At 45.2% G+C, this 21,737-nt stretch overlaps 1 protein-coding gene across 5 annotated transcripts in view; it reads right to left on the bottom strand.

The window, feature by feature from the left end:
• The window catches only part of SPATA13 (spermatogenesis associated 13), a 154,497-nt gene that overhangs the window by 38,065 nt on the left and 94,695 nt on the right, over window positions 1–21,737 (bottom strand). For 3 of the 5 annotated variants that reach the window (XM_025364379.1, XM_025364377.1, XM_025364378.1), the window contains exon 1: window positions 2,059–2,284. Coding sequence is in view for 4 of the 5 variants with exons in the window: in XM_025364377.1 (XP_025220162.1) it covers window positions 2,059–2,113 (55 nt within the window). In the remaining variant the exon portion in view is untranslated. Of the gene's footprint in view, window positions 1–2,058; window positions 2,285–21,535; window positions 21,681–21,737 lie in introns of those variants that run through there. The other 2 variants (XM_025364374.1, XM_025364375.1) reach the window with 1 other exon arrangement.

Genomic DNA, 21,737 nt, shown 5'->3' with positions numbered 1-21,737 from the left:
CGGCTTCAACTCACACTGACAGGAGGACAGGACAGGACAGCACAAAACAGCCGACAACCCACACACCCGCCCTCCCTGACATGGCGTCCTCCTGGGAGCCACCAGGCTGTCCCTCGGGGTCTGTCAGAGCCCCACAACACCTCCCCTGCCCCCTCAGGGCTCTCAAATGAAAGAAAACCCACCACAGGTAAGCTTTATTATTTGTTTTAAATATGGTGCTTGTTGTCATTTTATTTTATTTTATTTTATTTATTTATTTTTTTTTGAGACGGAGTCTCGCTCTGTCGCCCAGGCTGGAGTGCAGTGGCTGGATCTCAGCTCACTGCAAGCTCCGCCTCCCGGGTTCACGCCATTCTCCGGCCTCAGCCTCCCGAGTAGCTGGGACTACAGGCGCCCGCCACCTCGCCCGGCTAGTTTTTCTTTTGTATTTTTTAGTAGAGACGGGGTTTCACCGTGTTCGCCAGGATGGTCTCGATCTTCTGACCTCGTGATCCACCCGTCTCGGCCTCCCAAAGTGCTGGGATTACAGGCTTGAGCCACCGCGCCCGGCCTTGTTGTCATTTTATTACATGTACTCGCTCGGTAGAGCGCATAGGAGTGGCAACAGTTTTCGCAGTGCACGGACCGAGGCCCCTCTCAGTGAGGCAGGCGAGGGACTGCTGCAGAGGGTCAAGGCCGCAGAGGGCAGGTTCTGGTATGCTACTTCTCCGGGAGCACCAAGGGAGCACCGCTCAGGGCTGGAGGCTGGGTCGGGCTCCCCTCGGCCTCCGCTCTGTGGAAGGGGGTGGAGGAATGTTGGAGGGCAGCCGGGGGCCACTCGCCCCCGCCCCTGCTCCGCCCGTTCATGCTGGCTGCGCTCCCCGCAGGAATGAACACACCCCTGCTCAAGGCCATGGGTGCAGGAACCCGGGGAGGGAGCACCCGCACGCCCGCTTCCTCCACCCGGGTCTTGCCAGGGCCGTCTCGCTAGCATTGCCGAGCCCTCTCACTCATGTGGTCTGTGTTCTCAATATAGAAATCGCAGGGCAACTTTTTTTTTTTTTCTTTTTTCTAAATTTTGGCCGGTAAAGCGGAGTACACGCCAGTCTTGTTTTGATAATCCACCAGACACAGAAGCCGTAACCACATCCCTGCTTTCTCTCTGCCAGCACAGAAACCAATCAAAACAAGGAAGAAAGCACAAACTACAAACTGTACTGCTCTGACAGGGCCCCAGGCTGCCGCGAGCTGCCGTCTACGGCTCCCATTCATTTCAGGCGAGGCGCTGGCGGCTATTTAGGGCGAAAACAGAGACAAGATCTGTTTCTAAAGCATCCTATTGTATCCATGTAGTGCAGCCAGGGAAAAGTCTGTCTGTGAAGTCTTGTTTTTTCTTACTTCCGTTTAAGAATGTGAGGATTGGAGTTTACGGCTTCCTAGTGTGAGAGTAGACCGTTTCTTTCACATTTAAATAGTCCAAAGAGTCCAGTTGACAATACTCACAGAAATACTAAAAAGAAAGCGGGAGATAAGGCACAAAGCAGTAAGCAAATACTGGGTAATGTCACTTTTGAAAACAGGAAACTATTTTTCAAAGATCAGTTCACTGTCTTAAACCTCACACATCCTAAATTAGCAAGAAACATTTTTATACACCCCAACAATATACTCTTGAATAAAGGAATTTCACGTAATAGAAGCAAAAACCAGTAACAGTACCAGCAGCAAAACCCAGACCCCTTACTCAGGAAGGATGGTTCAGGCTTGATTCTTACGATTTTCTACTCCAGACAAGCAACTGTGCCATAAACAAAACCAATTTCTTTAACTGACTATGTCCACAACTAAAACTATCCTCAGTACCCTTTGCAAGAAGAGTGAGCTTTTTCCCACATGCTCACACCTGACAAGCAGCAGAGAGACAGAGAGAGAGAGAGAGTGAGAGAGAGAAAGAGAGAGAGAAAGAGAGAAAGAGAGAGAGAAAGAAAGAGAGAGAGAAAGAAAGAACTGCAACTTGGGAAGGAAACAGCTGAATCAGCAACATGTCACAGTACAACAATCCATTCTCTGCACACATACCCAAGTGAAGGCTTTCCAGACTCCAGAATCTTGCTATCTCTCCTCTAGCTACCATCCTTCTGTTTAGAAAACGGCAACCTTCAGAGCAGGACCGGGGTGTGACTGAGGAGCCGGTCCCCAAGCATCACCGAGGACTGCACAGGCTGGCAGCTACGGGAACTGCAGAAATCGCTTATTCACTGCTTTGACGCTGTGTGCGTTCCCGGCCAGAGCCTGCCCAGAAACTGACAGCTGGCTCCACACTCCGTGTGACCAAGGTCTAGTGGCTACAGTGACATTGCGGGGGCCTTCAGAAGAAAATTCTAATCTAGGGCAAAACCTATACACACCAGAGCCAAACACGCTCACAAGCCATCAGGTGCTGTTGAGAGCCTCCAGTGAAGGTAGGAGAAATGGTATGTGCTGTTTTTAACTACAAACCCTAAACCTGAGTTAAACTTTCAGAGAGCTTTTCAAAAGGTATTTATTTCACAAGAAAAAAGCACCGGGGTCACTTAGTTCAAAAATATAGTTAGGATTTCACAACGTGGTATGACAAAAATTTGAGTTATGACATTGCATTGTTAGCTATAAATTCATGAAATCACTTTAACAGAGTGATTTTGTTCAGAAGGCACACATGTAAAGGCACACATGTAAAGTTCTCTCCAGCTAATATATTCTGGGTTGTTTTTATTTCCTCTATACTCTTCTATACTTTCCAAATTATCTACGACGAGCAAGTCTGTCTTTCATATTGTGAAATGACTGTTAACAAAGCGTGAGCTTCCTTCCATTTCCCCAGAAGCAGAAGACACTGCTTTTTTAACTTTAGGAACAATGAGATAATATATATGCAAAGTAGTGACCTCATAGTAACCTCTGAATAAATGCGGGTTTAAGCTGGGCCCGCTGGCTCATGCCTGTAATCCCAACTACTCAGGAAGATGACGCAGGAGGATTGCTTAAGCCCAGGAGCTCATGACCAGTCTGGGCAACATAGCAAGACCCTATCTCTAAAAATTAAAAACAGGTCTGGGCAAGGTGGCTCACACCTATAATCCCAACACTTTGGGAGGTCAAGGTGGGAGGATCAATTGAGCTCAGGAGTTTGAGACAAGCCTGGGCAACATAGCAAGGCCCCGTCTCTACTAAAAAAAAAAAAAAAAATTATATTAGCCATGCATAGTGGCATGTGCCTGTGGTCCCAGCTACTCAGGAGGCTGAGGTGGGAGGATTGCTTGAGCCCAGAAGGTGGAGGCTGCAGTAAGCTATGATCGTACCACTGTACTCCAGCCTTGGTGACAGAGTGAGATCCTGTCTCTAAAAATAAAAAAATAAAATAAAAAATTAGCTGGGCAGAGTGGCACATGCCTGTCATCCTAGTTACTCAGGAGTCTGAGATGGGAACATCGCTTGGGCCCAGGAGTTTGAGGTTGCAGTAAACTATAATCACACCACTGCACTCCAGTGTTGAGTTACAGAGCTAGATCCTGTCTCTAAAATAGATCCATCCATCCATCCATCCATTGGGGTTAAACAAGTGATAGTGCCAATTAGTAAAATGCGTGCTTTATAGTGATGGGCTTTGGAGTCAGACTGCCCATGTTCAAAATCTGCTTTCCCATAACTAAATCAGGTAAAGTTTCCAAGCCTCTGGGCAGCTCACTTTCCACATCTGTGGAGTAGGGATAACTGGACAGTCCATAATCCTCATAGAGTTACTCGAGAACACATTGCAGTGTTTGGAGAAGCACTGGTTCTTCACTGGGGATTAGCCATCATGCTGCTGCTGTTGCTCCAAAAAACCTGTGATCCCTTAATAACATGCTAGTTCCCAGAGAAATCACAGCATGAACTCCGAACGGAAAGCTGTATGATTAGTAATAACACACACGTTGACTGTATGTGATATTGTAGGCTTTTCTCATCTTCAAATAACTGTGGCTATTTCTGTTGATCTGGTGCATCCCACCCTTAAATGCAGGTAAGGACAGTTTTCTGGGAAACTCGTAGCCTAAGTTACCCGCACTACGAGTGAAACACACACACGATCACACAAACTCTTATGACCAGATCAGCTGGAAATCTTTCTCTTACAGAAATTTTATTTATTTTATTTTGAGATGGAGTCTCGCTCTGTCACCCAGGCTGGAGTGCAGTGGCGTGATCTCTGCTCACTGCAACCTCCACCTCCTGGTTCAGGTGATTCTCCTGCTTCAGCCGAGTAGCTGGGATTACAGGTGTGCACCACCACACCCAGCTACTTTTTGTATGTTTAGTAGAGATGGGGTTTCACCATGTTGGCCAGGCTGGTCTCGAACTCCTGACCTCAGGTGGTCTGCCCACCTCAGCCTTCCACAAGTGCTGGGATTACAGGCATGAGCCACTGCACCCAGCCTCTTATAGGAATTTAAAAAGATGATTTAAAAGAGGCAAATATTTAAGATGTTTAACAGATAATTCATTCAATAGAGGCATATTCACAATAAAGGTGGTAGTTTATTAAATTATAGACTCAAAAGACTCCTTGATACTGTTTTTCACAGCAGACTACTCTCTCTCTCGTGTAAAGTCTCCTAAGTATACCTCATGGAATACTAGTTGCATACTATGCTCCAAGGAAATAGTTTGAAAACCACTGTATATTGTATCTACTTCTTGGACATCCTACAGCATTCATCAGTAATCACAGGCTCTAAGAAGTTCGCACTGACAGCTGTGCCATCTTGTTTAACAGAGAATTTAACAATCGTGTTTGGCCATGATGCTCTCTTTTCACGACAACGCATATTACTACACCAAAAGAAGGTATCCTCTGGCCTTGCTACTCATAGTAGGGCCGATGGACCAGCAGCATCAGCGTGACCGGGAGCTGGTGAGAAATTCAGATTCCTGGGCCCTGCCCCAGGACTGCAGAATCAGAATCAGCATTTTAACAACATCCCAGGTCGTTCAAATGCACATTTAGGTTTCAGAAGTGCTGTTCTAGGCAACTCAAGAAACTACACAACATACTTGGAGAAGCACTGCCATGAGGCAAAATCTTGAATATCGATATCTTTTCTCACCAATTGAGAAACTATCGAAGACCATGGAATGAATGGGTGGGTTTGAGCTTAGTCATTCTGACTAAGGTAAAATGCATAATACTCAGATACAAAGCAGCAGAAAGTAGGAATTAATTCTCAAGGTTATCCATCCCAACAAAGCCTAAATTCCAGAAGGAGGCAAATAAAATCCAGTGTTTTCATTCTCTATAAAGTTTTTGTTGTTGTTGTTAAAATCATTAGTTTTCAAAAAGCTCTCTTGGCCTCATTTTCTTAGAACTTGGTAGGGTCTGTTTGCTCACTTTCACTTTTCATTGGCATCTGGTACAAGAGGATAGTTTCTGTTTCCCAAGCACTTTCTCTCAATCCAGAGATGGGGTCAGGACACTAGACTAACATGCATGGGATTATAGGATCTTAAACCAGAGGCATTCACTAGAGATTACTGTGTATGAAAAACAAAATAAAAAGAAGGAAAACAAGTAAATAAATAAAGACTGCCTTGAAATGAGGCATCTTCTCAAAGGATGTGACCCAACACCCTTTTATGTGCCCACCAGCTTGGATATGGCCCCATTACCAAGCACTACAGGACATGTGCTAGATGGAGGAGCCCAGGGAACAGAGTCACACTATTCTGTGGCAAAGGACAATCACCAACTTTAGGAAATGGGCTCAAAGATGGGCACATCAGCCAGCCACCCTTCTAAGATGGTTTTGGAAGAAGTTACTACTAATGTAGAAAGGGTCATGACAGAAGAAGGAGCTGTGACTTTTAGCTTAAATTTTTTTTTAGTGATCAGAGCCTACATTTACCAGATCAAAAGAATGCTACAACAAAAACCTAAACCATAGTTCAAGGAAGTCTTAAAATCCTGATTGGGCATTGGTGGCTCATGCCTATAATCCCAGCACTTTGGGAGGCTGAGGTGGGAAGATCACTTGAGACTGAGAGGTTGAGGCTGCGGAGAGCTGAGACTGTACTACTGCACGCCAGCCTGTGTGACAGAGGGAAGCCCTGCCTTCAAAATAAAAAAGGAAAATCCAACCCCCAAATTAATCTCTTCTCTTTGGATAAGATACCATTACCTCACTGGGACTGGGAAATGACCATCATCAATTACTGGCAACACTGAAAGGATTAAGCAAAGGGATCAGATCCACAGGTAGGAGTAGAGATAGCCAACTTACATATTAACATGAAAAGTTGAGAAATCAGAGAGGACAAAATAAACACTGAGGGCTGTGTGTGGTGGCTCCTGCCCTGATCCCAGCACTCTGAGAGGCCAAGGTGGGAGATCACTTGAGGCTAGGAGTTTGAGACCAGCCACAGCAACAGAGTAAGACCCCATCTCTACAAAAAATAAAAAAAATTAGCCCAGCTTGGTGACATGCCTTGAGTCCCAGTTGCTCAGGAGGCTAAGGTGAAAGAATCCCTTGAGCCCAGGAGTTCGAGGCTGCAGTGAGCTATGACTGGGCCACTGCACTCCAGCCTGGGTGATAGAGCAAGACATTATCTCTATAAATATTAAAATTAATTTTTAAAAATAGATGTTGAAAACACAGAGGATGTTATGATCATTTTTATTCTATAGATACAGAAAGTTATTTCTGCTAAGCTGGTCCCAAAACCCATATATATTTACATACATATGGGAAAGAAATGTCATAAAATTATTGGAGAGGCAAGTTAGTAGCAGTGTCTCAAACTCGGAACAGTAGTCAGCACTTGACCTCTCCAGGAGGATTTCTGGAGACTGAGTAGGTTCATTAAGGTTCTTGAGATTGAGTGGCCATTAAGGTTCCTTTGAGCTCCACATTTCTGTTAGCTTCTTAAGTATGACATGGTAGATATTTTCTTCTATGACCACCTCCTAATTAAGTGCAGAGAGATGACCAGCACCAGTTTCCCACCTGCTGCAGCTTCTGTAAAGAGCGGCCTCCCTTCATGGTACAGACATATCCAGAACCCAGGAATATCCTTGGAACTTTATGTCCCCATTAACTTTGATATGACCCCATTACTGAGAACTACAGGACAGGTGCTAGGCAGAGGGGCAGGCCCCAGGCAAGAGTCATGCTGTCCCCTGGGAAAGCACGGCTATCAGCTTTAGGAAATGTGCTGAAGGATGGGCACATCAGCCAAGAACCAAGGTTGCCACGGGCTGGAATGAGCCATGATCCCAATTCCCGTATGGACAATGACTACTCAGAATCAGGAGTGACACAGCCAGGACCTGTGGACATCACTGGCCATCTCCCACAGCTGAGACAGGGCTGCACGTTCTAAAGCTGGGATGGGAAAGTCCTTCACAGGAAACAATTTGCTACACTTGCTATCAGTTATTCAGGCCAATGTCCACTCCCATAAATAACCGAGTACCCAGAGTGACCCCTTCATTCTGAATGGATTAAAGACAAACACGATCATTAATCTACAGGTCGCAGTGATGCTGCTTTCCAAAGGAACTCGAAAGGCATTAAAAGTAACACAGGGCACGGCACGTCCTAGCACAAACTGATGAGCAGGGTGGACGCTGCTTCAGCAGGCCGACTCCTGTTGGGCAAAGGCAGGCTGAAAAGCCACTCAGCAGCCACAGCCTCTTCACCACAGGAGGGGCGGGCCCCATCACACCCAGCGCAGGAAATGGAGCCTGAAGCACAAGGGCAAACTCTTGTGAGGCCCGCCCCGGCCTGCTTCAAGACAGCTCTGAAGAAAAAGGGCCTCTCTTCATGCCTTCAGAGCGACTGCTTTTCACTCAGGAGCAATGCAGCCCTGAACACACAAAACCAGCGAATATGTGCTCTCGGCGGCGTCAATGAACTCCTTCATTGCTCCCCCCTACTCAATATCCCACCCTCTCCAAACACAGCTCCAAACAAGATACTCTGGACCTGGACACAGACTAGAACTTTGATTAATGCAGAAATAAATATAACATCGTCCTTTAAAAGATCAGGTGCCGTCTTCAGCTGAAGGCCATTGTGTTCCTGTTCTCTGTAAGCACACGTGGATTGTTCATCCTTCAGGACCTAGTACAGATTTCACTTCTTTTCTGTATTTACCTGGTTATTTTCAGATCCTTAGGACCGAGCACATTTCAAACATAACAAGAACACAATAGGGATTGGAGGAATATAACTTTTTTGTTTTAATAGAAGGCAGTTATTGGGACGTGGTCTTTAAAACTGCCAACAGGCATATCTTTGTGCAAATCAATTACACGATATTGTGTTTTGTGATGGAGAAAACATACGGGAAACTGAGTAGAATGGAAAGCAATCTGTGTTTTCCAGTCTGATCTCATTTGAATGCTAACTCCACTGTCTACTCATTACATCTTGCTTAGCCAAGCTAGGAAAAGTTACTGAGTATTTCTAAGGCCTGACCTTGTCTGTAAGATCAGGCCAGGAATACGTACAGAGTGCTACTGGCTCTTGGCGGTGGTTCGCTAGACGTTTAGCGCTCTCGCTCTCCTTCCTCTGACTTTTAGTATTCTTTCTTCTTTTAAAATCCAATTTCTGAAGCTTAGCAGTAAGACAGATGATATTTTCAATGACTTTTACTTTTTAACTCTAGCAGTTAAGAACTGAGAATGTTTTAACTGCTAAAAGATGAAATTTCATGAGTTTGCTAAAAAAAAGTTTAATACTTTATGATGTTTTTCTGAGACAGAAATAGAACACTATATTCCTTCTAAAAAAATCTCGATGGTAGGCAACAACGAGGCATGAAACACCAGCTAAGATAACTGCTATGGAGCTAACACAATCTCCAAGACTTGCAGGCGACACGTCACTAAAGGCCGTATTTGCAGTCCTTGTTCCTGCGTACAGAAGCCTTTCATAATTTCTGAATTCCTTTGGATGCTGTGGAATCCAGGCTGTCTCACAGCAGTCAGAAACAGGCATTTTACCACAGGCAGTCCTAGCAGTCAGGAAAACACTTGCTGTGAGTCCTGATAAGTGAATTGATTCATCTTGTTTTCTAAATACAGCTGGCCCTCCGTACCTGTGGGTTACACATCTGTGGACTCCACCAACTGCAGATTGAAAACATTTAAAAAACTGTGGCCGTACTGAGTATGTACAGACTTTTTTCTTGTAACTACTCCCTAAACAATGCAGTATAACAACTATTTACATAGCATTCACTTACATTGTATTGATATTAGGTCTTTAAATAATCTAGAGGTGACTTACAGTATATGGAGGCTGGGCATGGGTTATATGCAAGTACTAGGCCATTTTATATCAGGGACTTTTGCACAGCCTTGGAGTTTGATGTCTGTGGAGTCCTGGAACTAACCCCCCTCAGACAGCCAGGGATGAGTGTATAATCAACGGCCAATATTCCTTGGCATGAGTATAAAGTGAGATGTGAGGTGAGAAGGGAACGCAGCAAGGCTCAGGGCATCCCCACCTAACAATCCAAGTGCTCCATCACCAATTCTCCAACCAGCTTTCCTGACAGCTCTGCTGCTACCACGCAACAGGCACCAAGCAAGTGAATCCTGAGTTCCTATTTTCCCTCTGATTCTTTATTGAAAGAAAATATTTGAAAATCGATTTGAGTAACATGCAGAAGCAGACAGAGATAATTCAAAAAACAAGAGAACAAAAAGATTTTATGGGATGCTTAAAGTCATTTTTCAAAGGCATCACACACACCTCAACACCTGCTATGGCTTTTCTTGTTTTCCTTCCTTTTAACAAAAAATTTAGTGGAGTCTCTGGGTGACACATTGAAAAATCGTTGGACAATACCTAAAATTTGGGGCCCAGAAAATCTATAAAAAACATCCAATCAAGTTTTTTTTTTTTTTAATAACCTGAACACACGCATTTTAAATTTGCTTAACTTATATTTGGATAATAATTAAACAGTGTATTATTCCATATAGACTCCAAGTGTTCTAGGACTTTACTAAGTAGACTAAATGACTTGTCTAAGCTACATTGCTGATTAGTGCAGTTACATCAGTAACTCAGAACTCTGGATGTAAACAGTTTCCTGCTCGCCACTGCCCTTGTTGCCTGTGTAGTTAATGCTTCCCTAGTTAATTAGTAATAGTTACTGCACACTTACTGTGTGCCAGGTCATTCTTCCACATCTGTGGGGCAGATGATATTAATTTCTCCCATTACAGATAAAGACAAGAAGACTTTGAGATTAAGGGACTTGCCCAAGGATTGGGATTACACTCGCACTTTTTGACCCAAAGGTCTATTAATAAGAACATTAACTTTCCTAATAATTAGGACAGAATAAGGCCAGAATAATCATATGAGTAACCTCCCTTTTGTGATGCACTTAGGCTATGAATCAAGAATTCTTATTGTCTTATTCTATTGACAGTCCTAAGGAAAATCAGAAATATGGTGTGATCTGATCAAACAATCAGTGCAAAAATTTGTTATCCCAACAAATCAGAAGTAGGATTTTAACAATCACAAGAGAGTTAAAAAAAACAAAAAACAAAAACCAAAAAACTTTGTTTTAAACAAAAAATAAATCCAAATAATTTGAATAAATTTCTTTACTACAAGATTTTTCAAAGAAATAACCTTCAGTAATTTCTCATAATTCAATTAATTTCATTTAAAAAATCAAATTTGAAACAATATAAGCACTTACTATGATTAAATACACCTACTTCCTAAATGTTGGGGATTAATATCAATTCTAAATCAACGAATGCAACTTTCTGATGTGTATTCTTACCATCTCTTTGAAAAACATTTAGTAAGAATAAATGCTGACACATTCATACCAACAAGCTTTCAGATACTGGTAATATACAGACAAAATAATTTTTTATATCGTAGCCTAACAAATTGTTTTTCATTAGTCCTGAGCCTTTATGGGATATTTTCAGCTATAAAATCAGAAAACCATCAACACGGCTTAAGCAAAATAGATAAAATACCTCAATTTTAAGACAACTCCCCCAACATCCCCCCATGGCATTCTGGCCCTGCCCTAGCACTGAACTGCTGAACTGAAACTTTGTTTTGTTTTGTTTTTTTAAGGTCACTAAGCTCCTCCCTGCCGCTGAATCCAGTGGGCATTTTCCTGTCTACGCTTCTGTGCATTTGACAGTGTGAACCCCCTCCCACCTGGAAGCTCTGGCTTCCCTGGACATCGGGGACACCACGTACCTGCCTGGCTACTTCTTTTCTGATCTCGACACCGCGTACCTGCCTGGCTACTTCTTTTCTATTGTCTTTGTGAATTTCTTTGCCTTCACTGGTCCCCAAATGTTGGTCCCCAGAGCATGGTTCAAAAGATCCTCTTCTAGTTTTTATTCCCCCTAATCTCGCTCCTTCCTAAAGTTTTAGGAACCACTTTGCTGATGACTCCCGAATCTTCACCTCTAGCTTTGGGTCCCTCTCCTCAAAATCAGAGCTTCAAAATCAAGGATCTGGTGATATCATCTTCATCGAGCTGCCCACGCGTAGCTCTGACTTGACCTGCCTGGAATGGAGTAAGCTCCCCAAATGACCTACATGCTCGTCTCCTAGGCTCCCTGTCACCCAGGCATCAGAGGCAGCACAGACGGCTGCTCCCTGGCCCCAAACATCCAATTACCTTGACCTCGAAGTTCTTCCTATCTCCAGTGCCACTGTCATTTTCCGAGGCAACAGACTCCTGAGGTCTCCAGTCCTCCACGATCCAGCCAATGATCTCTCTGAAATGCACATCTGATCATCTCACTCCCCTCAAAAGCCCTCAGTGGCTTCCAGCTGCCCAGGCTCTGTCCTCCCAGGCAGCCTGACCTCAGGGGAGGCCCATCTCTCAGCCTCCTCCTCTGCATCCTGCTACAGCCTTGACCTGGAGCTGAGGTCCTCTGACTTGTAGCAATCGGGCTGCCTCAAAGCCCTGAGCCAAAAAAAGAGCCCCATGCATGCATGCCATGAACATGTTAACACATACATAGGTGCAATCATTCACCTTTGTCACGATGCAGGACAAGGCTCCCTGTGTACGATCAACTGACTAGAATTCTGCATTGTCTCTTGTACAATCCACACCCATACGCGTCCACTATGATTTTCAGTTCCGGCTTAACACTGAGCGATAAAACCAGAGACACTGGTGAACCAATTTGAATACAGACTCCTTGATATTTCCATTTTTTCCAAGCTGTCAATTCTCATCGAATTTGATAGAATTTTCTTTAACAATTTACTTTTACTGAGTTTCACTGGGTTTCTCCAAACTCTTCTATTTCATTGTCATAGATGCCAAGTCTCCTTTCATAGTCACATTTTATTTGCTTACATATTATCTAACTCAGTTCCACATCACCATAATAAAGCACTGCCATAAACAGGCTTGGTGGGGTCATGCCCTTGACTCCTGGTGAGGATACAACACTACCTGTGGGACCAGGGAAGAGGAGCCAGGAAGGCAAGTGCAGGCCACACTGCGGGATCTGCCAGCTCCTCACAGAGGCCTGGAGGACACTGTGACCTGATCAGCGTGGGTTTCTTTTGGGCTACTCTCCTCTCAACTTCTCAGATGTGCTCTCCTTTCTCTGGCCTCCACTTTTGCCTGGAACGCACTCCCCCTAACAACAAACTTAATCTAACTCCCTTCATCCCTCAAGCCTCATTTGAGGTCATTTCCTCCATGAGGGCTTGGGACAGCCCAGATCCGACTGACATGCTCCCCGCTGATACTCGGCATGCGTGCAGCTGTGGTGGCCTTTCCTATTCATCCGCCACACTGGCAGCTCTGTAGGAACTCTGTAGCTTCCTCAGACCCGCCAGCCTCTGGGACTACTGTGCCTCATTTATAATAGGGACGTATGTGTTTGTTAAATGGATCAAAACCAAGGAAGTATCTTCAAAACCAACAGCATGTTTAAAATCCAACTCACGCCAGGTGTGGTGGCTCACACCTGTAATCCCCAGTACTTTGGAAAGGCAAGGCAGGAGGCCAGGAGTTGGAGACCAGTCTGGGCAACAGAGTGAGACTCTGTCTCTAAAGAAAATAAAAAATAATAGTACAATAAAATAAAATCCAATTCAAAAAGATTTCGGGGCACCGTGGACATTTCCTGAGACAACACTGGTTGATTAAGCCCTAGTGGCCCCTCCTATAGCATTTCCCAAAAATTTTAAGCTCATCAAAGTATCATAATGGTGAGCTGACGTGGTTTTACAACCAATACTAATCCCTAAACAGGGAAAAGTACATAAATACATAAATAAGTAAATCGTTTCCATTCCTAAGGGGATGTATACACTCAGTACAAAATCAAACAGAAGAAACCAGAGTGGTAGACAGGGAAAGAATGTCACCCCCGGAGTGATAACCCCCAAATGTACTTTGAAACCACTGGGCCTTAAACACACTGGAAAATGTCTTGGTACATTTTTGTTTTTTCTTTATACAGACCAACCTCAATTCTGTGCAGAAACCATCTACCAGGGTAAGAAAGCAAGTGAGGTTCTGGGGGCTGTTTTGGGGATGGCAGGTGGGGATGGCTCCCCTTGGTGGCCGTGTGGGCGGAAGCCCCTTGCTCTGCCCACTCCCCGCAGACAGCAGCAGAAAGATGCACTGATCTGTTCACAAGAAGAGCCCCCATGAGATCCCCTAAGACCGTTGGGAGCTGTGGTCTTCCCCATTCTCTCGGGCTTAGCAAGGAGGTAGCAGCATTCCTGCAGGGTCACTCGCATGTGTTGTTGGACCCCGGGGGTTCCTGGGAGGCCCAGCACCCAGCTCAGTGTGCACAAGGCCAGGCATGAGACAAGACGCCCACGGGCAGCCTGCAGATGCTTATCAAAACTACAGCTTACCCATGTGGATGGTCCACCCCAAGGATGCTAACCTTGCTCCCCAGTGGCTAGCTAGCATATGCTGTTTTTGTCAATTTCCTGCCCTGGCAAAGCTCCTGACATGGATCTGAGTAGGGGAAGAGCAGTAACCTTGATCGTATGGGGAAGAGAAGGTGTTTCTGTGCTAGAAAGTGTTCATTTAGAACTCAACATTTCTTTTAAAATAGTCCTTAGTTTGTTTTGTGGTAAAAGGGAAAATGTAGCATGCTGGATTTATCACTAAGACATTTATTTTCAAAATTTAAGTATCTTATTCCTCACTCATATCTCTAACTTTTCAGTCTCTCTCTCTCTCTCTTTTTTTTTTTTTTTTTTAGCAGAGAGGAGGTCTTGGCTCTGTTGCCCAGTGTTGCCCAGGCTGGAGTGCAGTGGTGTGATCTTGGCTCACTGCAACCTTTGCCTCCCAGGCTCAAGCAATCCTTCCATCTCAGACTCCTGAGTAGCTGGGACTATAGGCACGCACCACCACTCCTGGCTAATTTTTTGTATTTTTAGTAGAGATGGGGTTTTACCATGTTGGCCAGGCTGGTCTCAAACTCCTGGGCTCAAGTGATCTGCCCACCTCAGCCTCCCGAAGTGCTGGTATTACAGATGTAAGCTACGGCGCCTGGCCTTTCTTTATTCTCATGGTAAACTCTGGTATAAACAAGGACCAATTTTGCACATCTGTGACACTTTTTACTTGCTTTCTTATTGACAAGCAGAATCCATAATTTGTTGCTGTTGTTGAGATGGAGTTTCACTCTTGTTGCCCAGGCTAGAGTGCAATGGCATGATATAGGCTAACTGCAACCTCTATCTTCCATGTTTAAGTAATTCTCCTGCCTCAGCCACCCAAGTAGCTGGGATTACAGGCATGTCACCACACCCAGCTAATTTTGTATTTTTAGTAGAGAAAGAGATGAGGTTTCACCATGTTGGTCAGGCTAGTCTTGAACTCCTGACCTCAAGTGATCCACCCACCTTGGCCTCCCAAAGTGCTGGGATTACAGGTGTGAGCCACCACACCCGACCAGAATCCAGAATTCTTATTGTCTGAGAGCAGGTTTTCAAAAGCGCTGCTCTCTTCACCACTCACTGGCCAGCTCAGCTGTGCTTCTCAGACAGGCTGGTTGGCATATAATTTGGGTCATGCTGTCCCCTTCACAGATCAAGATGTTATTTATTTATAACCTGCCTTTAAAGGACTCAATTTTTGGTTGTTTCCTAATGAAAAATGTGGACAGATGGTTATGATTTAGTTTTACAACCTGCCTGCTAGCAATTCATATTATTGTATCACTCTGATAAAGAATGAGTAATTCAGCCTAGCTCACTAGAGGGCTAGACTGGGTCAATTTGCTTCTCTTTCCTAGCTTGCAAAAAAGAACTATATTTGCCAAAAAAAAAAAAAAAAAAGTAAAAATTAAAAAAATCAAATTAAGCAATTACTTCAGTAAGTTAGAAACACTTTCTAAATGGCAAGTCAACTTGCCAAGTTTGTGTCCCCCCAAAAAGGGCATTTTCTCTAGTTTTTATATCTAGCTATTATTGTACCTAATCTTGACGTTCCTCTCTTATTATCTGGCATTATTACTAAATGCTCTAATATAGTATATACCTACGGGTTAACTAAAGGGCTTTCAAGAAATGTAACAGACCAGGTATCATTTTTTGAAAGGGGTCTACCCACACTGACTGACTTCGGTGCATGGGTGTGCATTCGTCCTGTGCTTATCTCTGTGAAAATCCCACTCAAGTCTAACAGTGAAGGAAACTGGACAGCATCCTCTCTACGAGACAAGAAAAGCAAGCTAATCTGAACTCTGGACGAGATAAGCGGAAAGAGAAGGGGAATGGATAACAGAGAAGAAGGAATTTGAAATTCAAAGTAAGAATTCGGAAAAGCAATCAGATTTGACTTCTGATCCACATAAACAGACCGGTTAAAGGAGGAAGTACAGTTGGAACCCAATGTAAGTACAGAAAAATTAGGAGCTTAGGTAGGCTGTGATGGAGTCAGTTGTCTCAAATGAAAGAGAAAAGCTTAATTGAAAGCAAAGAAAAGGCAGAAAAGATAATTCCCCGGGACAATCTTCTAGCAGTGCAGGTATCCCTCCTAGAACCCAAAGGACGGGGAAGCCACAAACACCATCCCCAACAATGCAGTGGTGTTTGTTACAGATGGTCACTCTTCCCTCCGATAAGGCTCCAATAAGTGCCACTGAGATTCATTATCCCAACGCTATTATCCCAAATAACACACCCAGTAGCCTACAAACATGACTCAGGCCTGTGCCACGTGACCTGCCTTCGCAGGCTGTGTGGCTGGTAAGAGGTAAGACAGGCGCTCCAAACAGGGCCAGAGAAAAGTGGCAAGAGAAAGGAAGAGCACAGCACGGCGCTGCCAAGTTCTCAGAAGGGAGGGCTCCATTCACCTAGAAAGACTCTGCCTTCATTTCTTTAAAAAAAAAAAAAAATTAAATTGCAATGTTCAATTTTCTGTATTTTGAGAAAAATTTAGTTGTGGGTACTACTTAATTTGGAGAGTTTTTTGTATTATTATTTTAAACTCACATAATAATTGTACAATATTTATGGGGCATAGTGGTGATATTTCAATATATGTATACAATGTGGAATGATCAAATCAGGGTAATCATCACATCAAGCACTTATCATTTACTGGTATTAAGAACATTTGAGGCCGGGCGTGGTGGCTCACGCCTGTAATCTCAGCACTTTGGGAGGCCGAGGCGGGCGGATCACGAGGTCAGGAGATCGAGACCATCCTGGCTAACACGGTGAAACCCCGTCTCTACTAAAAAATACAAAAAACTAGCCGGGCGTGCTGGCGGCGCCTGTGGTCCCAGCTACTCGGGAGGCTGAGGCAGGAGAATGGTGTGAACCCGGGAGGCGGAGCTTGCAGTGAGCTGAGATCGTGCCACTGAACTCCAGCCTGGGCGACAGAGCGAGACTCTGTCTCAAAAAAAAAAAAAAAAAAGAAAAAAAAGAACATTTGAATTCTTCTAGCTATTTTGAACTATACAATACATTGTCATTAACTGTAGTCACAGTAGGACTCATTCCTTCTGTCTAGCTCTATTTTTATATCCATTTACCAACATTTGGTTATCAAGATTTTGAGAATACCTGACCAGGGAGGAGAAATATACTTTCATTATTATTTAAAAGTTGATACTACAGAAAATATCAAATACACACAAAAGCAAACAATACCATGAACCCACAATTATCAATCTTTTGCCAGCATTGTTTCAACTATTTCCCCCCAACTTTTTTGGAGTATTTTAAAACAAATCTCACATATCATATTTTACGCAGAAAGTATTTCACTATCTATAACAAACAAGGACTTAAAAATAACTGCACTGTCTTACTCCAGCTAACAAAATTAAAAATAATTCCTTTGTGTTGCCAAATATTCAGTCCATCTGAAAATCTCCCCAATGTGTCTCAAATGATGCTTTTATAGCTAGTTTGCTGAGATCACTTTGCGGGCTTATGGAGCTGGATGCCATTCTAGCACTTCATTGGTATGTGAACCTAAAACTCTCAGTGCATGGAAAGGAAGGAGTTCCAGGACAGAGATGGAAATGCTAGAGATGGTCTATCATGTGAGTCACACCACCCGTTGGGCTGCATCTCCCATGTGACAGCAGCTTTTATAACTAATGTACTGCTAATCTCTCTAGGCCAGAGATGCTGCTGAGAGACGGTTCCACTGCAATGCAGACCTGGTCCTCCATGGAGGTGGGACATCTGTCATGGGAAAGGTGGACATAGTTACTATACCACACAGCAGGGCCAGCTTGGTCATCCGAATGGTTTAACCCATGAAATCTCTGGTTGTGCTGTTAACTGATCTCCGGGTCCCTAGGAACAAAACAGATGAGTGATTCCACTAAGGTATCACAAGATTGTGTAGGAGGAACTCTCCAGGGCTGGCGAGCAGAGCCCGACTCTGAGCCACCATGACAGAGAAGACAAGGGAGGGCCCTCACTCAACTCCTAGACTCAGGCTTCTTGATGGAGCAGAGCCAGGGAGCCTCAGGGTAGCCATGTTAGTACAAGTCTTCTCCCTAGCTTCTCAAAGAGGACTCCTACCATCCGCCTGGTGACTGTGTCCTCAGGACAGGGAAACTCCCGGCAGCAAACGTAAGTAACACTCTTCCCAAGCCTTTCTGAGTAGGAGAGATTGGCTTTGGCAAGGTAAGGATTTAGCTCGTGTGCACTCCCAGTTAGGAGCTAATGGCTTGGCTGAATGGCCTGGAGGAATGTGGAAAGAACAAGATGGGCTGAGGATGGGTTTGGGGAAGGGGTATAACTGGCTACATCAGAATACACACAAAGCATGAGATGATGTCCATCCTACATGAATCCTTATTGCAAGAGAAACTAATTAATCATCCTGTGGACATGATGTCCCAATGTGCAGCTAGATGCCAGTCTTCCTTCCCAGTCACCTTGATACTTGCTCAGTGGGTTCATAAAAAGGAAAAAAAAAAAAATAAAGTAAAAAAAAAGAAGCAAGCAAGAAAAAGGCCATGGTGGCAAAAATGGATGCCAAGCCTGGGCTAAACCACAGGAAGTCTGGGCCTTCCCCTCAACAAAGCTGATGATACGGTTCCCTGCAGGCACCAGACAGCCCCTTGTGGAAAGTTGATTGCAGTGGGGCCTTTTCATAATAGAGGGGGTGGTGATTTGTCCCTACTGGAAGGGCCACTTATGCTGGGCTTGGATTTGTTTCCTGCGCTGTCAGACCTTTGTGGATCCTCCAGAAGGCCCCGATCCTGTCGCAGCATCTCACGTGCCACCCAGGCCCAGAACGTCACACAGAAGGAAGCACATGACTCCATCACACTCAATAATGACCAGATAAAAATCAAATGACAGAGGCAGCTTGGAGACACACCCAGAAGTTGCCATACCGCCCCGGACGGGATGCGGGCTCTGAAGCAGTGAGTAATTTGGAGAGGCTCGCCCACAGCAGAAGATTCAGAGCCGGAAACCAAGGGTAAACATAGAAGCAGCTTCTTAGGATCACTTAACAATACACTTGCAAAATGTTTTCTTCCCACCTAGGCACTCTGCTCTGTTGAAACCGAATTTAGTGCCCCCCAAGGGAGAAGCACTTCCTCTGGAGTTCATAGTCCTGGCCACAAGGAATTAGAACCAAGGCTGGCCATTTTTGCCTCTTCATACCACTGGGAAAATGAGCACCCACGGAAAATGGGGGTGGCTTTTGTGGTCACTGCTACTGTATTTCTCAAATGGACTAATGCAATCGCCTTCAAATCCATCTCCATTCCTCTTCCTTTTCCCCCACAAACTGCCCTCCCTCTCTAAGCATAAATCAGAACACACTATTTTCCTGCGGGCAATGGCTTCACACCACATTTAGAACAAGATCAGCCTCCTCATGACCTGCAGAGCCCTTTCCAGCCTCAGCCCACCTCCCAGCCTGCAACATCCTCGTCTGCCTCTTGCCCCCCGAGCTCCTGTCACTGTTACCTCCTTGCTGAACCTCAGACACATCATGTTTCCTGCATGACTTTGGGCTTCTGATGCTCCTTCTGCTAGGACTCCTCCTCCCTCAGATCTCTGCCTCACTGCCTCCTATCCCACTCAGCTGTCCCCAGCATCACCTCCCCCACCTGCTCCTACTCCTCATATCACCCAGTCATCTTCTCCAGGGCTGTCTCTGGCGCCTTGGCGCATCCTACGTATTGACTTATGGAGAATCTGTTCAAATGCTGAAATGTAAACTTTGCATGATGTTTTATTCTCCACAGCATCCCAACTTTTCTCTTTCCTTCCTTTCCCCGCCTTGCCATTCTGGTAGGGATGTGTTGCTTAAATCTGCCTCTGGTTATCAACACTGAAGAGGCACTGCATGGAACTGGAGGACTGGTTATCCTCAGAGGTCCTAGACTTGGAGGTGTGTGCTGCCACTGATGAAGCTCTGGGTGTCTCCCTCTAGGGAAGAGAGAGCGGGTTCACAGAACAGGTGCATCGTGTTAGAATGACACTCTTTGGAAACGAATGTCCTCTATCCTGTTTTATTTTTCTTTATAGTACTGTCTGCCCTGTTAGATACTCACTTGGCCTGCCTTCACATATAGAAGGCAACGGTCCCTGGAGGCAGACACTCCACCCTTCTCCCTGTTCCACGCCACCAGGCGGTGGACATATCACCTAAGCTCGGACAGCTGAATCCTCCATCCTGGGACCTGAACCCCTGGGTGAGCGACAGACAGACAGTCCCTAACTTCTAATAAGTTAACTCCTTATTATAACTCCAATAAGTATACACTTCTCCAAGACAGGGTCTTTAATGAAATGTTTTGTATTTTCAAAGGGCTCGCTGGATGCCTCCCTAACTCCTGGGACGGTGCCATGGCCAGTCTCCCATCACACGCCTTCCTGTGGCTCCTCCCCTCCCAGGACCCTGGTTGCCATCCCTTCCCTGGCCTGGTTCCCCAGCCATCTCATCAACTCTGGGCACACCCGGCACCCTTCCAATAAATTCCCTTTTTGCTTAAGATACATCACACACCGGGGCCTACTGCGGGGAGGGGACAGGGGCGAGGGATAGCATTAGGAGATAGACCTAATGTAAATGACGAGTTAATGGGTACAGCACACCAACATGGCACATGTATACATATGTGACAAACCTGCACGTTGTGCACATGTACCCTAGAACTTAAAAGTATAATTAAAAAAAAAAGATAGCCAGAGTTAGATGCTGTTGCTTTTCAACAAAAGAACCCCTAAAATTAAAACCTTTTAAAAATAACAACAAAAACCAGTGTTACAGAAAGCAGGGAATAGGCTGTGTGTACACAGGTATGGGGTGGGAGGAGGAGGGCTCTACATTCCTACCACCCTAACAATGCTATTGTTATTTCTGCCTATTCTTTTAAAATCTTCTGCCACATGGGTACACGTTGCCTATTGTTACAAACATGGTATATGTTTTTGATTCAATTGCGTCCCCCAAAAAGATGGTGAAGACTTAACCCTCAGCGCCCATGAGTGTGACCTTATTTGGAAACAGTCTTGGTAGATAATTACATTAAGATGAGGTCATTAAGTTGGGCCCACAAGCAGTAAGCCTGGTGTCTTTACAGAAAGGGGAGATCTGAACACAGACAGACACATGGGAGAATGCCATGTGAACATGAAGGCAGAGATGAGGCAACGCTCGTACGAGCCAAGGAACGCTGAGGGTGCCAGACGCAAGGAGAGCAGCCTCCCTCACAGCCCCCAGAAGCAGCGGACCCTGCTGACACGTCCATCTCGAATTTCTAGCCTGGGTCTGGGTTCTTTAGGGATCTCCACATGCAGGAACGACATACACGGACACCACAGGAGGAGCAAACTTCTCAAACTTAAGAGCCACCAGCCTACCCCAGAGCATCTACCCCAGACAGCAAATGATGCACCATTCTCCTGAGATGAGCCGTCCTCGCTCCCAGACAAACGTGGCCTGGCCCGAGGGAGGCGCGGAGCTGCCGAACCTGCTGCCTCAGGTTAGCTGGAAACAGTCAGATGGGCCCGTGGCAGCTCTGAAAGGAAGGGACTCTGAGACTCACTGTTGGATGCTCTCATCTGCCGCCGGCGTCCCACACGGTCCAACCCAATGGGGGTGCTCCGGGAGAACGTGAAGGGCCGGAACCGGGCCGACACAGCCTTGTAGGGTGGCACCTGGTGAGCAGGCATGGGCGGCCTGGAAGCCGGCTGCAAAAAGAAAGCAAAATCTGTAAGGAGATGCCAGGAAGTGGCAGCTCCTGTAAG

Source organism: Theropithecus gelada, chromosome 17 (genome assembly GCF_003255815.1).
Source record: "Theropithecus gelada isolate Dixy chromosome 17, Tgel_1.0, whole genome shotgun sequence".
Taxonomy (NCBI): Eukaryota; Metazoa; Chordata; class Mammalia; order Primates; family Cercopithecidae; genus Theropithecus; species Theropithecus gelada.
This window is presented reverse-complemented; position numbering and strand designations above follow the sequence as displayed.